The 17,468-nt window shown below is 43.3% G+C and overlaps 1 protein-coding gene across 1 annotated transcript; it reads left to right on the plus strand.

The window, feature by feature from the left end:
* Positions 1–281: 281 nt before the first annotated feature.
* Positions 282–11,525, plus strand: LOC140065482 (phospholipase A2 inhibitor and Ly6/PLAUR domain-containing protein-like). The gene is made up of 5 exons (XM_072113080.1): positions 282–366; positions 5,884–5,997; positions 8,197–8,343; positions 9,993–10,139; positions 11,329–11,525. Exons 1-5 carry the CDS (start codon positions 312–314, stop codon positions 11,460–11,462), a joined length of 597 nt encoding a protein of 198 aa, XP_071969181.1. The 5' UTR covers positions 282–311; the 3' UTR covers positions 11,463–11,525.
* The last annotated feature ends 5,943 nt before the right edge of the window (positions 11,526–17,468 follow it).

Below are 17,468 nucleotides of genomic sequence, written 5' to 3' on the forward strand. Positions count from 1 at the left end.
CCATACTGTAGTGTGAATGTAGCCTAATAAAGTGGCAGAAATAGTCCGGTGAGATTTTTTAAGTAGTAAAAAGTCCCCAAAAACCTTGATGCCTCTTCTTTGAGACTTTTTACACCAGGAGAACCCCACAGTCTTTCCATTCCTAGACCCTGCATAATAATTATTCTTTATTTTGTCCCAATGGACAAATAGTTGGAAGGGAGTAAACTTGTGTTACTTACTGAGCAGGTGATCTTGCCAAAAACAAAACAATAAAGTAGGAATCTCAAACATTGTTTCTCTAGTATCATCCCACCATCACAAGCTGAACAATGAGTGTCCGGCTTGTAATTCTCTGCATCCTCCTCTTACCTCTTGCAGCAACAAGTAAGTCTTCTGAAAATGTATAACATGTGAGATTGTTATTTATAGAGTATATATATATATATATGTAACAGCAGAATACACTGAACAATATTTACTTTAAAGGCAAATAATCTAATTTAATTTCCTCCAGAATGATGGGTAGGGAATAATACAGTTGAAAGCAGAAGTTTACATACACTATATAAAGAAGAGACCTATACATGTTTTTATCACCTTATGGGGCACATTTACTTAACCCATCCGACTGAGTTCACAAAAAGTGCATTGTCCCCTAATAATGCCGTGTGCCGCAATTCACTAAGATCATGCGCCCAATATCCTGCATGTGTCACTTCCCTGCTTTAATCCTGGTTCTGATGACAACCCAACATTTTTAAAATCCAATTGTCACAGAGACCAAAAAAATTTGACTGGGGTTACAGTTATAAATTATACAGTTCCAACTTACATACAAATTCAACTTAAAAACAAACCTACAGAACCCATCCTGTACGTAAGCCGGGGACTGACTGTATTGAAAATAAAATTAGTTTGTTCTGAAGTTGCACCGTCTTCTCTGGAGCTGTATGTTACCGGCAACACCAAGTACATTTCATAACTTTCATTTCACTATCTGACATGGAATTAGAATGAACCTTTCCCTTTTTAGGTCAAATAGGATTACCAAAATTATTGATTTTTGCCAAATGCCGGAATAAATTTTAAATACATTTCAGAAGCATTTGGTACCTCAAACTATAAAACATTTTGGATCTCCTTCCACAATCTTCTTCCTGGTGTTGCTGAGTCGTGTTTGGAGCCATCTTACTCTCACCTGCCTTTTCAGCTTTGCAATTGTTCTATTGAGATCAGGACTTTATGATGGCAGCTCCAAAACATTAACTTTGTTCTCCTTAACCCTTTAAAGGGCACCTACCACCCCGATTCTACCTATAAAGGTAGAACGGGTGGTAGGTGGATGGATGGGATGCGAGGATAGCCCTTTTTGGGCTAATCCTTACGTCCCGGGTGTCTTTTACAAAACTTTATTACATGTATATGCTAATTTTTTTATTTTATGCGGCTACTGGGGCGTGGAGTAGCCGGACATGAGGCTACTAGTCGCGGCTACTCCACGCCCCAGTAGCCACGTTACTCCGCCTACCAGGTAATCTTCGGCGCGCAGCTCCTGGTAGCTGCACGCCCTCGTCCGGGTCCCCTGCATTCTGCGCATGCGCACAACGCAGGCCTTCGGCTGCGCGGCCGCGGCTCCGGGGTCGGAACTACTGCGCATGCAGGGCGCGAGGGCGCGCAGCTACCAGGAGCTGTGCACCGAAGATTACCTGGTAGGCGGAGTAACGCAGCTACTGGGGCGTGGAGTAGCCGCGACTAGTAGCCTCATGTCCGGCTACTCCACGCCACAGTAGCCGCATAAAAAAATTAGCATATACATCTAATAAAGTTTTGTAAAAGACACCCGGGACGTGAGGATTAGCCCAAAAAGGGGCTATCCTCACGTCCCATCCATCCACCTACCACCCGTTCTACCTTTATAGGTAGAATCGGGGTGGTAGGTTCCCTTTAAGGACGCAGCCATTTTACAGCTTAAGGCTCAGCCCGATTTTTTGGATTCTGACTTGCGACGCTTTATATGGTTATAACTTTTGAACACTGTTACTTATCAAAGCGATTCTGAGATCGTTTTTTCCCCACATGTTGTACTTCATTTTAGCGGTAAATTTGGCTGATAAGTTTTGCATTTATTTACAAAAAAAAGAAAAAATGATAAATTTTTTTTGAAAATGTTGCCATTTTCGAAATTCGAAATCATCACGTTTTCAGGCAGATAGATTTACCACCTAAATAAGTAGCTGAATAACATTTCCCATTTGTCTACTTTACATTTTCATCATTTTTTAAATGTCTGGATAATTTATTTTGATGTCACGCGGCTTACAAATTGAATATCGCTTTTCCGGATTTTCAGAATTGACTATTTTGGGGATAAATACTGTTTTGAATGAAATTTTACATATTTAGCATCAAAACCTTGAGATCTTCATAGTAATTGAACCAAAATGGTCCAATATATAGGACGCTGAGCGTTAAGGAGTTTTTCAATTTTTTTACCAGTTTGGCCGTAGCTTCAGGTCATTGTCCATTTGAAAGATCCATTTGCACCAAAGCTTTATCTTCCTGGCTGATGTCTTAAGATGCTGCTTCATTGTTTGCCACATAATGATCTTTCTTGTGAGGCTTCTATTATTCGACGTGCCTGAGTCTCTTCAAAACATGATGCTGCCCCAGTTGTGATGTGTTCTCAGATATTCAAGTTTCAACCTTTTTCCTCCAAAAGCAACAAAGGTTATTATGGCCAAACAGGTCAACTTTAGTTTTGTCAGACCACAGCACATGTCTCCCCTGCCTTTGCAAACATTAATTTGGCTTTTTTATGTTTCTTTTTGAGTTAAATCTTCTGCCTGGCAAAAGAGCCTTTGAGCCCATATAATTAAAGGCTTCATTTCATTGTGGATAAGGAAACAATCTTTCCAGCTTCAGCATCCTCACAGGGTCTTTTGCTTTTGTAATTGGCTATATTGGCACATGTTGGACCAAAGTGCATTCCTCTCTGGGGCACAGAACCCAAATTCTTCCTGAGTCGTATGATGGTGAAATGTTCCCTTTTTGATTGTACTTGCTGTTTGTACAGATCAATGAAACACCCTCAGGTTTCTGTAAACTGCAACCAAGGATGAACCAGACTTGTGCAAGTCCAAAATTTCTTTCTTGACATGTTGGCTGATTTATTTAGACTTTCCCATGATGTCACACTAAGAGGCAGTTTGTTTCAGGTCCGCCTCAAATACACCCACAGATGTGTCTCTAAATAATTCACATCAGAAACTCTACCAAATTGTTTATCCCCTTCCCGCCGCTTCGATTTTGTGTTTTAATTTTTCACTCCCCACCTTCAAAAATCAATAACATTTTTATTTTTCCATGTACAGAGCTGTGTGACAGTTTGTTTTCTGCGTAAACAATTGCACTTCAAAATGATGGTATTTAATATTCCATGCCGTTTACTGGGCATTCCAAATCCAGTGAAATTGGTGAACAAACGCATTTGCGCCGTTTTCTTGTGGGCTTGGATTTTACGTATTTCACTGTACACCCCAAATTACAGGTCTACTTTATTCTTTTGGTCTGTGCAATCACGGGGAGACCAAATGTATAAAGGTTTCATAATGTCTTCAAACATTTACAAAAATTAAAAACTCCTGTATACATTTTTTTTGTAATTTTGCCATCTTCTGGCGCTAATAACTTTTTCATACTTCGTTGTACAGAAGCTGTGGGTGGTGTCATTTTTTGTGACTTTTGATGGATTTTTAATGATATCATTTTAGGACTGTATGACCTTTTTATCACTTTTTATTGAATTTTTTATATTTTTCAAAATGGCAAAAAAGTGCCATTTTGGACCATGGGCGCAGTGGCGTAACAACAGCTATGCTATGCTATGGCCACTACGGGGCCTGGGCAGCACAGGGGCCCGGGATGAACAGCTAATACAAAATGTGTACTGGGGCGATGGGACCACACTATGTCCCTATCTGCCCACCTCATCTGTGGCCGCCCGACACTGCCTCTTCATTTGCGGACACTTAGCCCGCCCACTTCATTTGGGCTGACGGCTACAACAGCATGGCCTGTCCATTTCATCTGCGTCTGGCCCCGCCTACTCTGTCCTCGGCTGCCCGCCGGCCTAGTCCACCTCGGTCTAGTCTGTACGCGCCCATCCAGCTTTCTCCTTCCACGGCTGCCCGGTCGGCCCTCTCCTTCTGCGGCTGCCCGGCTTAGTCTGTACGCGGCCGTCCGGCTCTTTCCTTCTGCCTTCCACCCGGCCGGCCCACACGATGCCACAACCTACCAGCCCGATGAAACAGCCACCCGCTGGCATGATGCCACAGCCAGTCTGCTAACCGACCCACGACCCACCCTGGTCTGCAAGAAATGTAAGTAATTCCTAATATATGTATGTATGGTAGATGTATGTATGCTGTATGTGTGTATTTGCTGTACAGTATGTGCTGTATGTATGTGTGTATTTGCTGTACAGTATGTGCTGTATGTATGAGTACATAAATGTGTGCATGAGTATGAGTGTATAGGTATACATATGTATGTGTGTATAAAAGTGAGTGTAGAATGTTATGTATATGTATGAATAATTTTTAAGGGGGAGGGGGCCCCATGCAGAGATCTGCTATGGGGCCCTGCCTCTCCTAGTTACACCACTGCTTGGGCGCCATTTTCTGTTACGGTGTTAAACACAGTGAAAAATATTATTACATTTTGATAGATCGGGGATTTTTGGACGCGGTGATACTTAGTGTGTTTATGATTTTTACTGTTTTATTTTTATTTATATCATTTCTAAGGTAAGGAGGGGTGATTAGAATTTTTAGGTATTTTTATTATAATTTTTGTAACTTTTTTTTATATTTACTATTTTTCAGACCCGTTAGGGTACTTAAACCCTACAGTATGGCAGTATATGGGGATTTCCCTCCTCATGAAGGGGTTAAACTGAGGCAGCCTCAGGTCTTCGAAAGACCCGAGGCTGTCATGGCAACCGATCGCTGCTCACTGCAATATGCAGCAAAGACTTGCCAGCTAAGGAGAGGACTCAGCCCGTGAGCATAGTGTATGTAAACTTTTGGCTTGCAGAAAGTAATAAAAATGTCTTTAAACATTCTCTCTCTCTCTAATTATTCTGGTAACTATAAATATAATTTAAATATTAGGTAAATTGGGTAATATTAGGTAATTCTAATTGACTTTAAAGGGGGTTTCCCGTGGATAGGGTCTAACTTGCTGATTAGTGGGGGTCTCAGTGCTGAGACCCCCCCCACAGATTGTGAAAATGAGGGTCTAATAGATTAATGGTGCAGACAGCTGCGCATGACCGTTGTGCACCATTAATCCGTATGGAGCTGACGGAAATTGCCGAGCACCGTGCTCACCGATCCCCATATACTCCTTAGAGATCAATGGAGCGCGGCCGACAGCTTCATTAATCTGACGGAGAGACAAGACCCCTCGTTTTCGCAATCAGCACTGACACCCCCACTGATCAGCAAGTTTGGCCCTATCCCGTGACTATTGGCGAACCTAGAAATAACTAGATTTGTGAGATTTTAAAAGTTTAACTTTACAAATAAAGTTGGTAGGTAGAAGGGGCAGAGGACAAGAGGACCTTACTGATCTCTGGAGACACATTTGGGGGGATTTATCTTTGTTTTCTTTTACAAACTAGTTTGGTGTGAATCTTCATGTTTTTATGGCGCATGTCTGGATTTGCACCAAAAATTGCTAAGGTTTTGCAACACAGTTTAAAGCTCTATGTGACACATTTGTCTAAAAAAATGCAAGTGTTGGTCAGCACCTGAGCCTGATTAATTTTGTGACTGAGACAAGATAAGTGCACCCACTTCCTCCATATGATAAATGTGCTGATTTTGTGACTTTTTGTAGGTTTTCGTCTCCGGTGTGCAAATTGCACTTCTCAATCCTTGGCATGCAATCACACCTTCATGTCGTGTCCTCAAGGTGATGTGTGTGGTTCTGATTTCTCATATGATGATTTGGGTAAGTTCTATGATGTAAGAGAAGCCATTAGCTCTCCTTATCTACCTGTGATGTCTCCAGTCCAGACAACGCTCTGTGAGATAAACCTTCTGGAGTCCAGGCTGATACATGTTACCTGCATTGATACATTGGGGCTCAATCTGAATCGCGCATTTTCGCCGGGTTTCCTGAATATTTCCGATTTGCGCCGAATTGCCGTGGGATTTTGGCGGACACAAGCGGATTGTGGCACATCGGCGCCGGAGTTCACGCAATAGAAATCGGGGGGCGTGGTCGTCGTAAAACCCGACGGATTTGGAAAAACCGCGGAATTTTAAAAAAAAATTTACGTTGCAAGAACAGCACTTACATGCACCGGAATGAAGGAGGTGAACTCCGGCGGACCTCAGCTCAGCAGCGACACCTGGCGGATATCGGGCGCACGGACCTAAGTGAATCCCGGCAGACCCGAATCAGCGGGATCGCTGACTGGACCGGGTAAGTAAATGTGCCCCATTGGGTCACATTTACTAAAACTAGTGTAGTCTGTACTACATGCAGAGTGGAGTAAGCAGAGTGCGGCAGATATGGTGCTCGGTCTTCATGAATCTGGCGCCCCCTTCTGCTCAGGAAGTGTGCACCATTTTTTGGATGTACTTTGTTCAGTAATAAAGGTGACACATGGTCTGATTAAGCAGGACAGAACAGGACCTATAGGTGACATTTTTTCTGTCTTTGTTGGACACAGAGCAGCCGCAGCACAAAACTGGCGCAGACACGTTATAAATACATGTGCGAGCAGTTTGCATGTTTCATCTAGTCTGCCGACAGAGTTATTCAAGTGTTCTTGGTTATTTAACCCCTTTACGCTCTGCACCGGATATTTCTGCCGCAGAGCTATGAAGGGTGTATGAATATGGCTCACGGACAATTGCCCATCTTTATTGAGACGCCATCTTTATTGAGATTTTCACTCCTCCGAATGTCATGGGGGGGCATCGATCGGTTGCCATTACAGCCTTGGGTCTTCATCAGAGTCTGCATGGTTTCTGAAGATTTGAAAATAAATCCTATACAAAAACGCCATATACTGCAATACCGTAGTATTGGGTATAAGACCTTTAGTGTCCTTAAAGGGTTAATAAAATGTCAGCAGAGCGATTCTGGTCCCGCTGTTGTTTTTTTGAACTTTAACTTGATTCATTTTACATTGCTGGTGGCCGGTGGGGGGAGGGGGAAATTAAACACTTTTCCCTATGTCTCACTCATTAGTGCTCATAAGTGTCCCATGTTCTTGACAGCGAAAACGGATGATAAATGTCCCCCACATATAGGGATTCAGCTGAAGGACCAAAATATTGGTGCATTGAAAGTTCGGATAAAAAAAAAGTTCATTAAGATCAACCAAGTATAAAAAAGACAAAAGGCAGAGGTGAAGGCATATGGAGGAACAACATTGCATTCACATATAAAAGCATCAGTGTTATTTTGCTGAAAGAAGTATCTTTGCCATTGATGAAGGTTTCTGCTGTTCCTGCTGTGACCGGCTCCTCAGTTATTGCACAGATTTATGATACTTATAATAAAAAAACTTACAAGTAATAAATGACTAAGAAATGCAATAAATGTATAAACAGACTATTGCATCAGAGGTTAAAGGGAATCTGTCACCTAGTACAGCCCCCTCGGGTGATAAAGCATGGAAAAACCATAGCACACACATATATATATATATATATATATATATATATATATCCAACCACAGTGACTCTGATAATCTTCTTATACTGTATTTCTTATTCATTACTTCCTTCTTTGTAAAATTAACATTAATTATGTTAATGAGTCTGAAGGGCTATGGGTGTGTTACAGAAGCCCTCTGTTTTCTGGTTTCACAAGCTGTTGTTACACTGCACATCTTAGTCTCGCCCTTTCCCATGCTCTTCCTGTAATTTCGGCAGCAGTGAGCACACAGTGTAACAGCCTGTGTAGCTACAGCATGGAGGGGCTCTGTTAACACCCCAGAGTCCTTCAGGTTCATTAGCATAAACGTGAATGTTGATTTTAGAAGGAAAAAGGCCATGGATAACAAATAAGATTACCACAGTCACGGTGCCTTGATCTATGGGTAAGTGTCCCTGGTTTATCCATGCTTGATTTTAATGGTAAATTTTCTTTAAGGAAAACCCTAATAAATGTGTTTCTTATGTTTTCTTTAAGGTAGAGGATACTCTCTATCAGTGACTAGGCAATGCATCAATCCATCTGTGTGTAATATCACATCTAGCGAAAGCATACAACGTACTCATTCCATAAGAGTGTTTTCCTGCTGTTACACTGACTACTGCACTCCATCTACTGATAGAAGTAAGTTGTCTATCTCACATTCCAAGCTATGAGTCTACATAACGTGTGTCTGTGGAGATTGTTGAAGAGCTCCAGGTTATTGGGATAGAAAAATAAACATTTCAAATATGTTCTGCTCTTGTATATACAGACGGTCCCCTACTTAAGAACACCATACTTACAGATGACCCCTAGTTACAAACCAACCTCTGGATGTTGGTAATTTACTGTACTTTAGCCTTGGGCTACAATAAACAACTGTAACAGTTATCACGGGCATCTGCAATAAAGCTTTATTGTTCATTTTGGTTCTTACGACATTTTTAAAATCCAATTGTCACAAAGACCAAAAAAAATTTTGTCTGGAGTTACAATTATAAAATATATAGTTCCCACTTACATACAAATTCAACTTACGAACAAGCCTACAGACCCTATCTTGTATGTAACCCGGGGACTGCTTGTACATGTAAAAGTAATTCAGTTATTAAAGTGGTTGTCTGAGAGTTATAAAAAATAGTGCTGTGGCCAAAGTGAATGGGGGGTTTGCATAACAAAATAAACATGTACTTACGCCCTTAGGTCCTCCAAATGTCCAAGTGTTTGTTGACCAGGGCACAAAAGCTCAGCTCAGACGGCTTCCTGCTGGCCGGGCACTGTCACTATATCCCAGCACCTGATATCTGAGCACAAAGCGGTGACAGGGGATGGGTGGGTGTTAATGGCTGGCATGGAAGCTGTCTGAGTGGACAGCTCAGCGATCCCGATGTGTCAACTTTAAAGACCAGCGGTAGGATCGAAGAGAAGATATCCATAGGTAAGTATGGGTAGTTTCTTTTTACTAAATAATAGTGGTAGGTTTCCTTTAACCAATGCATCCAACGAATCAACAGCTTGGTGTAGTTATACTGCAGTAGTAAATACACAATGGGGCACATTAACTTACCCATCCGAGTCGTGATCCCTGATACGGACTCTCTGACGATGATGCACTGTAGATGTCCACGAAGATCCTGTGCCCAATATCCTGCATGTGTCGCTCGCCCCTCAGGTCGGCCGGACTTCGCCTTCTTCTTCCCGGTGCATGTAAGTGCATTGCTTGCGACACAAATTCAAATGTTAATTCCTGCGTTCAGTACGAATCCGTCAGATCGTCCGACGGTCCGCCCCCCCCCCCCTGATTTGTGACGCATGAAAGCCAGCGCAGCTACGCAAAAACCCAAACGTGTGTACCACATTTCCCTTATAGATGCAGCGCAAAACGGAAATCGACGGAATATCCTACATTTGTGCGGTCCGCGGACCCTTAGTAAATGAGCCGCAATGTATACATTATCCTAAATTTCATCATCTAAATGTAACCCAAATCTAGACAAATTGATGCCAGTGTAGTGTATTGCACTGTGTAAGCTATATCTATCTTATTTCTCAGCAATTCTCATTCTGCAAATTAGTTTCTCAGAGGGGTTGGAGCCACTCCTGTGGGTGCACTTATTTTCTTCTTTTTACATTGTCCAGCATTGCCTTTTGTTCCAATGAATGACATCACCCGTAGTGCCGGCACAGAAAACTCCAACTTTTATGATTATTTAATCATTATAAATCCATTGAATCCATGACCATTTTCCCAAATGTTCCCTAACACTAACCATCCTCTTTCTCTTACGCAGTTCTACAAATGATAAACAACACCTCCCCCAACGGTCTGGTCTGTCCAACCTGCTCGTCCCTCCTATCTAACTGGTGCTACACGTCAGAGACTGTGCAATGCAAGGGAGAGGAGAACATGTGCTTTTTCCTAACAATAATCACAAAAGGTACTAAAAGTTTTCTCATCATAAGTTTCAAGTCTTTAAAAAAACTGTGTCAAAAAAATGAAGGGAACTCTTTGGGAATTATAGGGATTCATTTTTTCTACTAAAGGGATCTACAATTTAAAAAATCTAAAAATTCAAGTGATCAATTATTTTTGTTTTCTCCGGACTGTGAATGCAAATCTAATATGCTCAATAAAGAACATTTAAGGGAATTTTGCAGCAGATGTGACCATAAAGCACTGGAGACATTGTTAGGTATTGATCCTGGAGCTGTGTATTCATATTATTGATATTATTATGAATGAGAAGAAAGAGTTTTGCACAGTCTTTTCAGAAGAACTCCTTCACAGATCTAGAGTTATTGCTATAGCATGCTTATTTTTGAATGCTACAGAAGTGACTCATAGCAAATGGGAGGGTCCATGGGACTGTGGAGATGCTCACGACACAGATCAGAAAGCTCTTCAGGATGAAAAACCACCAAGAGCACTTGCAGGACCTATAGACCTACAGTAGGGTTGCAAAAAGCTCCTTGGCCAAAACATCAAACTGTCTGTACATTTACTTATTATTTTGTTAAAAACACAAAATATTAAAGAGAAACAGAAAAAAGATCACAATGTAGCTGTTCTTTTATGATCTGAGAATTTTCATTACAGTCCACTAGATCAGTGATGTTTGTAACAATAAGTAGGGATGAGATGGACCCACTTAAGTACTCAGTCAAACTCAGCCTGATCCAAACTTAAAAATCCTGTCCAGGCCCAGGGCAGATCCCAGGCCACACCCCCAGTAACAACTGAGATTGACGCTGGCACCAATGCCGGCAACATTTAAAACAAGGGCTTCAATTTGGGGAGCCATTCCACATGACATAATTGGGGAGTGCTGGTCCTCTCCAAAATGAGGTCTCACAGCGTGTCGGCACATTAGCACCAATGCCCATTTGCCACATGTGCATTTTAATGTCATCCTTGAATTTTCTGGTGGTATTTTAACAGGTAATTGGTGCCAGCACCAATCGTGAGCATGGGTTAATAAATCAGACCCAAAAACAGACCCAGACTTCTAGGGTTCCAGGGAACCCAAATTGGCAAAGTTCAGTATAAACCCGATACTTTACCATTCCGAACTGCTCATCCCAACTCATGAGGTCCAAGGTTTGTGAAGTTAACCTTCTTTTGTATAGTTGTAGGAAGAAGGGCAAAGGCTCAAGTCTTTCGTGGATGCACCATAAAATCTGTCTGTGATCAAGGCAACTTCACCTATGAAAAAGGAGATACGGTCCATCAAGAAACCATGGTCTGCAATAAAGCAAGATAATCCATCATGCCAATACTGTCCTCCTGCCTCCGGCCATCGTGTGTCTTCTACTGCTGGAATCCTTCTTCTATCACTTGTTATGATCCTTGGTGAATAGGGAAAATAAATGACAGATATTTGCAGGATGGGATATGTTTCTGTTTTTCCTCTCATTGTCAGCGTCTTGTACAATACACATTGGGGGTCATTTACTAAGGGCCCGATTTGCGTTTTCCCGACGTGTTTCCCGAATATTTCCGATTTGTGTCGTTTTTCCCTGTATTGCCCCGGGTTTTTGGCGCACGCGATCGGATTTAGGCGCATCGGCGCCGGCATGCACGCGACGGAAATCGGGGGGCGTGGCCGAACGAAAACCCGACGGATTCGGAAAAACCGCCGCATTTAAAAACCAGAACGTGTCGCAGAGCTTGCACTCACCTTCATCCAGGATAGGCCGGTGTATTGCAGTGCGTTCCAATGCTCTTCAGCGCAGCAGCGCCACCTGGTGGATGGCGGAGGAACTACCTTGATGAATCCCGGCCGGACCCGAATCCACCGCAGAGAATGCGCCGCTGGATCGCGAATGGACCGGGTAAGTAAATGTCAGATATTTCCTCTTGATGTGTGTTTTGTTTTCATTGATAATTCAAGACTCCTGAAATAAAGTAAAATAAATTCTTTTTTTTTTTTAAATACATTTTTACTAATGTTTATACAAATGCATATAGAGATATAGAGACGGGAAATCCATATAATATATATAGTATACACTATGTAGTGAGGTTGGGTTGGAGTAAATTTTATTTTCTTTAGGTTAGAATAGTGGGATGGGTTGAGATGTATATGATGATGGTGAGGGTGATGGTATAATTCATCTATTTTTAATAAAACACCTAGAGACCTAACTGTGTAGATTGGGCAAGAAAGAACATCAAAAGCATAGGGGTCTGACAACAGGACTCAGAGAGCGTCCCGGTGGAACGGGCTTGCTGACTTCTCTAACCATTAACAGACTGCTCCATCATGTTGAGTTGGGTGGTCTTACTGCTGCGGCTGAAACTTCTAGTAGGGGTTGGTGCTGGGATCCAAGATTGACCTACCTCTCAGAAACCCTGGCGTCAGGCTCCTGTTTATCAAGGTTGGTACACAATTTTGTCTGGTGGTAGGCATATTTCTCCCTCCTTTTCTCCAGAGGAAAACAGTCCCCCATGTTGGATTAATATCATGGGTCGAGAAGCTTGCCTATCCAGTAATTTCCAGTCTTATTCATGTGAACAATACACCTTTCAATACATACGCAAACAAGCAAACAGCTTAAAATCCTGCCCTAAAACTAGATGGTCATGCATGGTCCAAGAAGCCTAGTGACATCATGTAGAATAAAAAACCAAACCAAAATATGTACTCCATAAAGAAGAGATTCCCACCTGTAGACAATGCTGTTTGGATGTGTTTTCATCTCTTTAGCACAGTGCAGGTAACTCGTATGACTAGATGAGAGGCCATCAACAATTATCAGGGAAGAAAGCTCCTTATGGTCCTATGTCTTTTCTAAATGCTGTATCTTTCTCCAGTGCCTGAAACAAAAGCATTTAGTCCCAGCCAAAAATCTCATCCAGCCACAATAATTCTTATGAGCAGTCTGCAGACAATAGTGAATAGGAGAAGGCTCACATCCAAAGGTTTCCCTGACACTAGATCATTTGCCTTTACATGAATGTTTCGCGTGAATCGGCAGATGACTGCACTTGGTGTCTCTCATGATGATTACGTGGACCCCATAAGGGAACTGGCCCCAGAGGAAAATGGCACTACTATTATGTCTCTGCAAAGCTATCTTTTGGCTTCTAAATTTATTGTATGGCCCAATTTAAAATTCTTCCTCACTGGATTTAAAGGAAAACAACAATTTAGTGGTCTCCAAATATGCTAAAAATTTTTTTTTTAAACATAATAAAACCCATTAAAATTTGGTATTCTTGTGATCAAAAAGCATAATGGAGATTTGTCATTTGGAGAGATTAAAGAGAATTTGTCACCAGGGACCTCATTTTCACTAAAGACAGATTGTAAAAGCCCATGACACCTGCAGTGCAAAAAATCCTCTCTGCCTTTTCTAAGCATTTGCATTACAATATAATTGTGTGTTATAACTTACTCTTGCATTCTGACAAAATCCTGTGGTAATCACAGGGGTTGGGCTTTGGTTTGGATGCATTTGAAAAAAACAACATGGGACTTGTCTGAGCTGCAGGCTGTCCTCCATGTTTGTGCTCCTGTACAGCTTCTCCCTCCCCCACTGATGTCATCTCCCCAGGCTGTGACCTCTGAGAAGGAGCAGGAGGTGGAGCTGTACAGGAGCACAAAGGTGGGGGCCAAACTCTGAGGAGGGAGTAACACAGACAAGCCACTGTTGTTTTTTGAAATGTATCCAAAATAAAATGGAGTAATAATATATTTTTTTTGTAAATTTTATTGAGTTTGGAATTTTTGCTTGTTTCCCTGTACAACGAAAAACTAAAAACTAAATCTTGTAAGTACTAATAGTTACACGGAAAACAAGGCCTAATACAGCTATGGAAATGAAATGTAAATGAAAAAAATAAAGTTATTGATTTTAAAGTTAGAAAAAAAAAACAGGCTGTGGCGTTAAGGGCATAAAGCAAACCTGTCACCAGGAATGTGATGTTTAGCTGGTGACAGGTTCCAATAGTCTGTGCTATTCTGAATTTTAAAATGTCTTTGTCAGCATTCTGAATCATTTCAGTATTTTATATAAGTTGAATTAAGATTATTATTATTTAATTCACATTACCTGGCTCCCTGCCAGCAGTGTGTGATGAGTCCTCGGGGAGAAACAGCTACAGACTGTGTTAGTCTCCCCTCCTTTACATTCATCCAGCTCCCTTCCCCTTCTCATTTTCGATGAAGTGTATTGAGCAGGCAGGGGAGTGAGGGGGATGGTGTGGAGGAGAGGAAGAATGTATACGAGGATACACAGGCACACACAGGGTGCAGCTAAAAAGCGGGTCCCCACTGAACAAATGTGACAGAAATGACGGAGTACAGAGACGTCAAGGAGAATGATTGGCTGCCTGCAACATCATTCAGCATTATCGGTTTGGCAGTAATGGTTCTTTGGAGGGTCTCACAACCAGAAGTAGCCTGACTGCCATTAGGTATCGAGATGAGAGCCTCAGACACCTTGTGAGATTATATGCAGGTGGGCTTGGCCTTGGGTTCCTTCTAATGCAGGACAATGATAGACCTCATGTGGTTGTAGTGTGTCAGCAGGTCCTGCAGGATGAAGGCATTGAAGCTATGGACTGGCCTCTCATCCCTAATACCAGAATCAATTGAGCACATCTGGGACATCATGTCTCGTTCCATCCACTAACATCACGTTGCACCACAGGCAGTCCAGGAGTTGGCAGATGCTTAAGTCCAAGTCTAGGAGGAAATCCCTTAGGAGACCATGCACAATCTCATCAGGAGCATGCCGAGGTGTTGTAGGGAGGTCATACAGGCACGTGGAGGCCACACAAAGTACTGAGCCCCATTTTGTCTTGTTTTACTGACATTACATGAAAGGTAAATCAGCCTGTAGTGTGCTTTTCCACTTTAATTTTGTGGGTGACTCCAATTCCAGGTTTCCATTGGTTAATAAATTTGATTTCCAGTGATGATTTTTTTACTGATTTTGTTGTCAGCATATTCAATGTTCCCTTTAGTGCCGGGGAGGAGGCGCAGCGAGCTAGGGAGTTGGTTGGTATAGGGCGGGGTAGTTCCTGTTCCACTCGCTGCAACCGGCATCTTTAGCCCCTCGTAAAATTAAATATAGGGCCCCCAATCCCAAAATATTTGGCAATGCCGGATGTTTTATCAGGAGCTGCGAATTGCAACATGACAGTGGAAGATGACGGTGAGACATGTACAGAATGTATGACAAAGCAAATGAAAAATCTCATACTCCGAGTTCTGAGTAGTCTCTGACTACATTTTAGAGACTTCAGGACTGATAAGACACAGACAGAGGTGACATGTACGGTGCATTTACACCAGTGCTTGCCAGGCAGGGCATTCTCCTGTCACCAAGTATTGTGGTTGGATGCTGTAGGTTGTATCCTGTCGCAGCCTTGATAGCACCCAGTGATAGTGGGGAACCCTTAATGTAATGTCTGTCATGGATACTATAAGAGGGGAAATTTATTCAGGCATCTGTGGCCCAAAGTTGGGGGACTCTTTGAAGCAGCTATATGTGTATGTGTGACAATATCTATAAATATATCTATAGATTGGTCGATGTCCATTTACCATACGCCGGCGGTCTTGTGAAGCTACTTAGGCGGGTGTCGGCTGCACGTGTTTTATTTCTACCCTATAAATAGGTACAGCCAGTGAATGTGAATACCGGAGTTCGAGCAAAGGAACTGTTCTCCTGAACCAGCCGCCTATGCCGTCGCCTGCGTCCCCCTTCAAGTCCATCCACACCCCACTGGCATTGAGGTGGTGTGAATAAGCTAGCAATAGAGATGAGTGAGCACTAAAATGCTCCAGTGCTCGTTACTCGAGATGAACTTTTCCCGATGCTCGAGTGCTCGTCTCGAATAACGAGCCCCATTGAAGTCAATGGGAGACTCGAGCATTTTTCAAGGGGACCAAGGCTCTGCACAGGGAAGCTTGGCCAAACACCTGGGAACCTCAGAAAAGGATGGAAACACCACGGAAATGGACAGGAAACAGCAGGGGCAGCATGCATGGATGCCTCTGAGGCTGCTTAAATGCACCATTATGCCAAAATTATGGGCAACAGCATGGCGAAGACCAGGGGCTTCGCTAGGTCAAATGATCCGGGGCTCGTGCCCCAGATCTTTTGGCCTGTGCCCCGGATCTCCCCGGGCATCCTACCCTCTCTCAACACGATCCGTGTCCTGCACGGATCGTGATGAGAACGTTTGCTGTCACTGCTTTCCCCAGCAGCTCAGCCTCCGGTGAATAATAGTCACAGGAAGGACCTGTGATGATGTCATGGTCACATGACCTGCCGGGGAAAGCAGTGCACAGAGAGAGAGAGAGAGAGAGAGAGAGAGAGAGAGAGAGAGAGAGAGAGAGAGAGAGAGAGAGAGAGCTGCATCTGTGAGGTAAGGGGGGAGACATGATAGGGAAGGGGGAGAATAAGGGGGGGGGGCTGTGTGAGGCACATTGCTTAGTGGGGGGCTGTGTGTGAGGCACATTAATTACTGGGGGGCTGTGTGTGAGGACATTACTTACTGGGGGGCTGTGTGAGGCGCATTACTTAGTGGGGGGCTGTGTGAGGCACATTACTTACTGGGGGGGCTGTGTGAGGCACATTACTTACTGGGGGACTGTGTGAGGCACATTACTTACTGGGGGGCTGTGTGGGCACATTACTTAGTGGGGGGCTGTGTGAGGCACATTACTTAGTGGGGGGCTGTGTGAGGCACATTACTTACTGGGGGACTGTGTGAGGCACATTACTTAGTGGGGGGCTGTGTGAGGCACATTACTTACTGGGGGGCTGTGTGAGGCACATTACTTACTGGGGGGCTGTGTGTGAGGACATTACTTACTGGGGGGGCTGTGTGAGGCACATTACTTACTGGGGGCTGTGTGTGAGGCACATTACTTACTGGGGGGCTGTGTGTGAGGACATTACTTACTGGGGGGCTGTGTGAGGCGCATTACTTAGTGGGGGGCTGTGTGAGGCACATTACTTACTGGGGGGGCTGTGTGAGGCACATTACTTACTGGGGGACTGTGTAAGGCACATTACTTAGTGGGGGGCTGTGTGAGGCGCATTACTCACTGGGGGCTGTGTGTGAGTCACATTACTCACTGGGGGGCTGTGTGTGGGCACATTACTTACTGGGGGGCTGTGTGAGGCACATTACTTACTGGGGGGCTGTGTGTGAGGCACATTACTTACTGGGGGGGCTGTGTGAGGCGCATTACTTAGTGGGGGACTATGTGAGGCACATTACTTACTGGGGGGGCTGTGTGAGGCAC

This window comes from Engystomops pustulosus, chromosome 6 (genome assembly GCF_040894005.1).
Source record: "Engystomops pustulosus chromosome 6, aEngPut4.maternal, whole genome shotgun sequence".
Taxonomy (NCBI): domain Eukaryota; kingdom Metazoa; phylum Chordata; class Amphibia; order Anura; family Leptodactylidae; genus Engystomops; species Engystomops pustulosus.

What these genes read in the sequence shown, in the direction of transcription:
- LOC140065482 (XM_072113080.1), top strand. Translation starts at nt 312, where the DNA reads ATGAGTGTCCGGCTTGTAATTCTCTGCATCCTCCTCTTACCTCTTGCA. An exon ending in CACTCCATCTACTGATAGAA is followed by an intron (nt 8,344 to 9,992) that starts GTAAGTTGTCTA and finishes TCTCTTACGCAG; the next exon opens with TTCTACAAATGATAAACAAC. An exon ending in CCTAACAATAATCACAAAAG is followed by an intron (nt 10,140 to 11,328) that starts GTACTAAAAGTT and finishes TCTTTTGTATAG; the next exon opens with TTGTAGGAAGAAGGGCAAAG.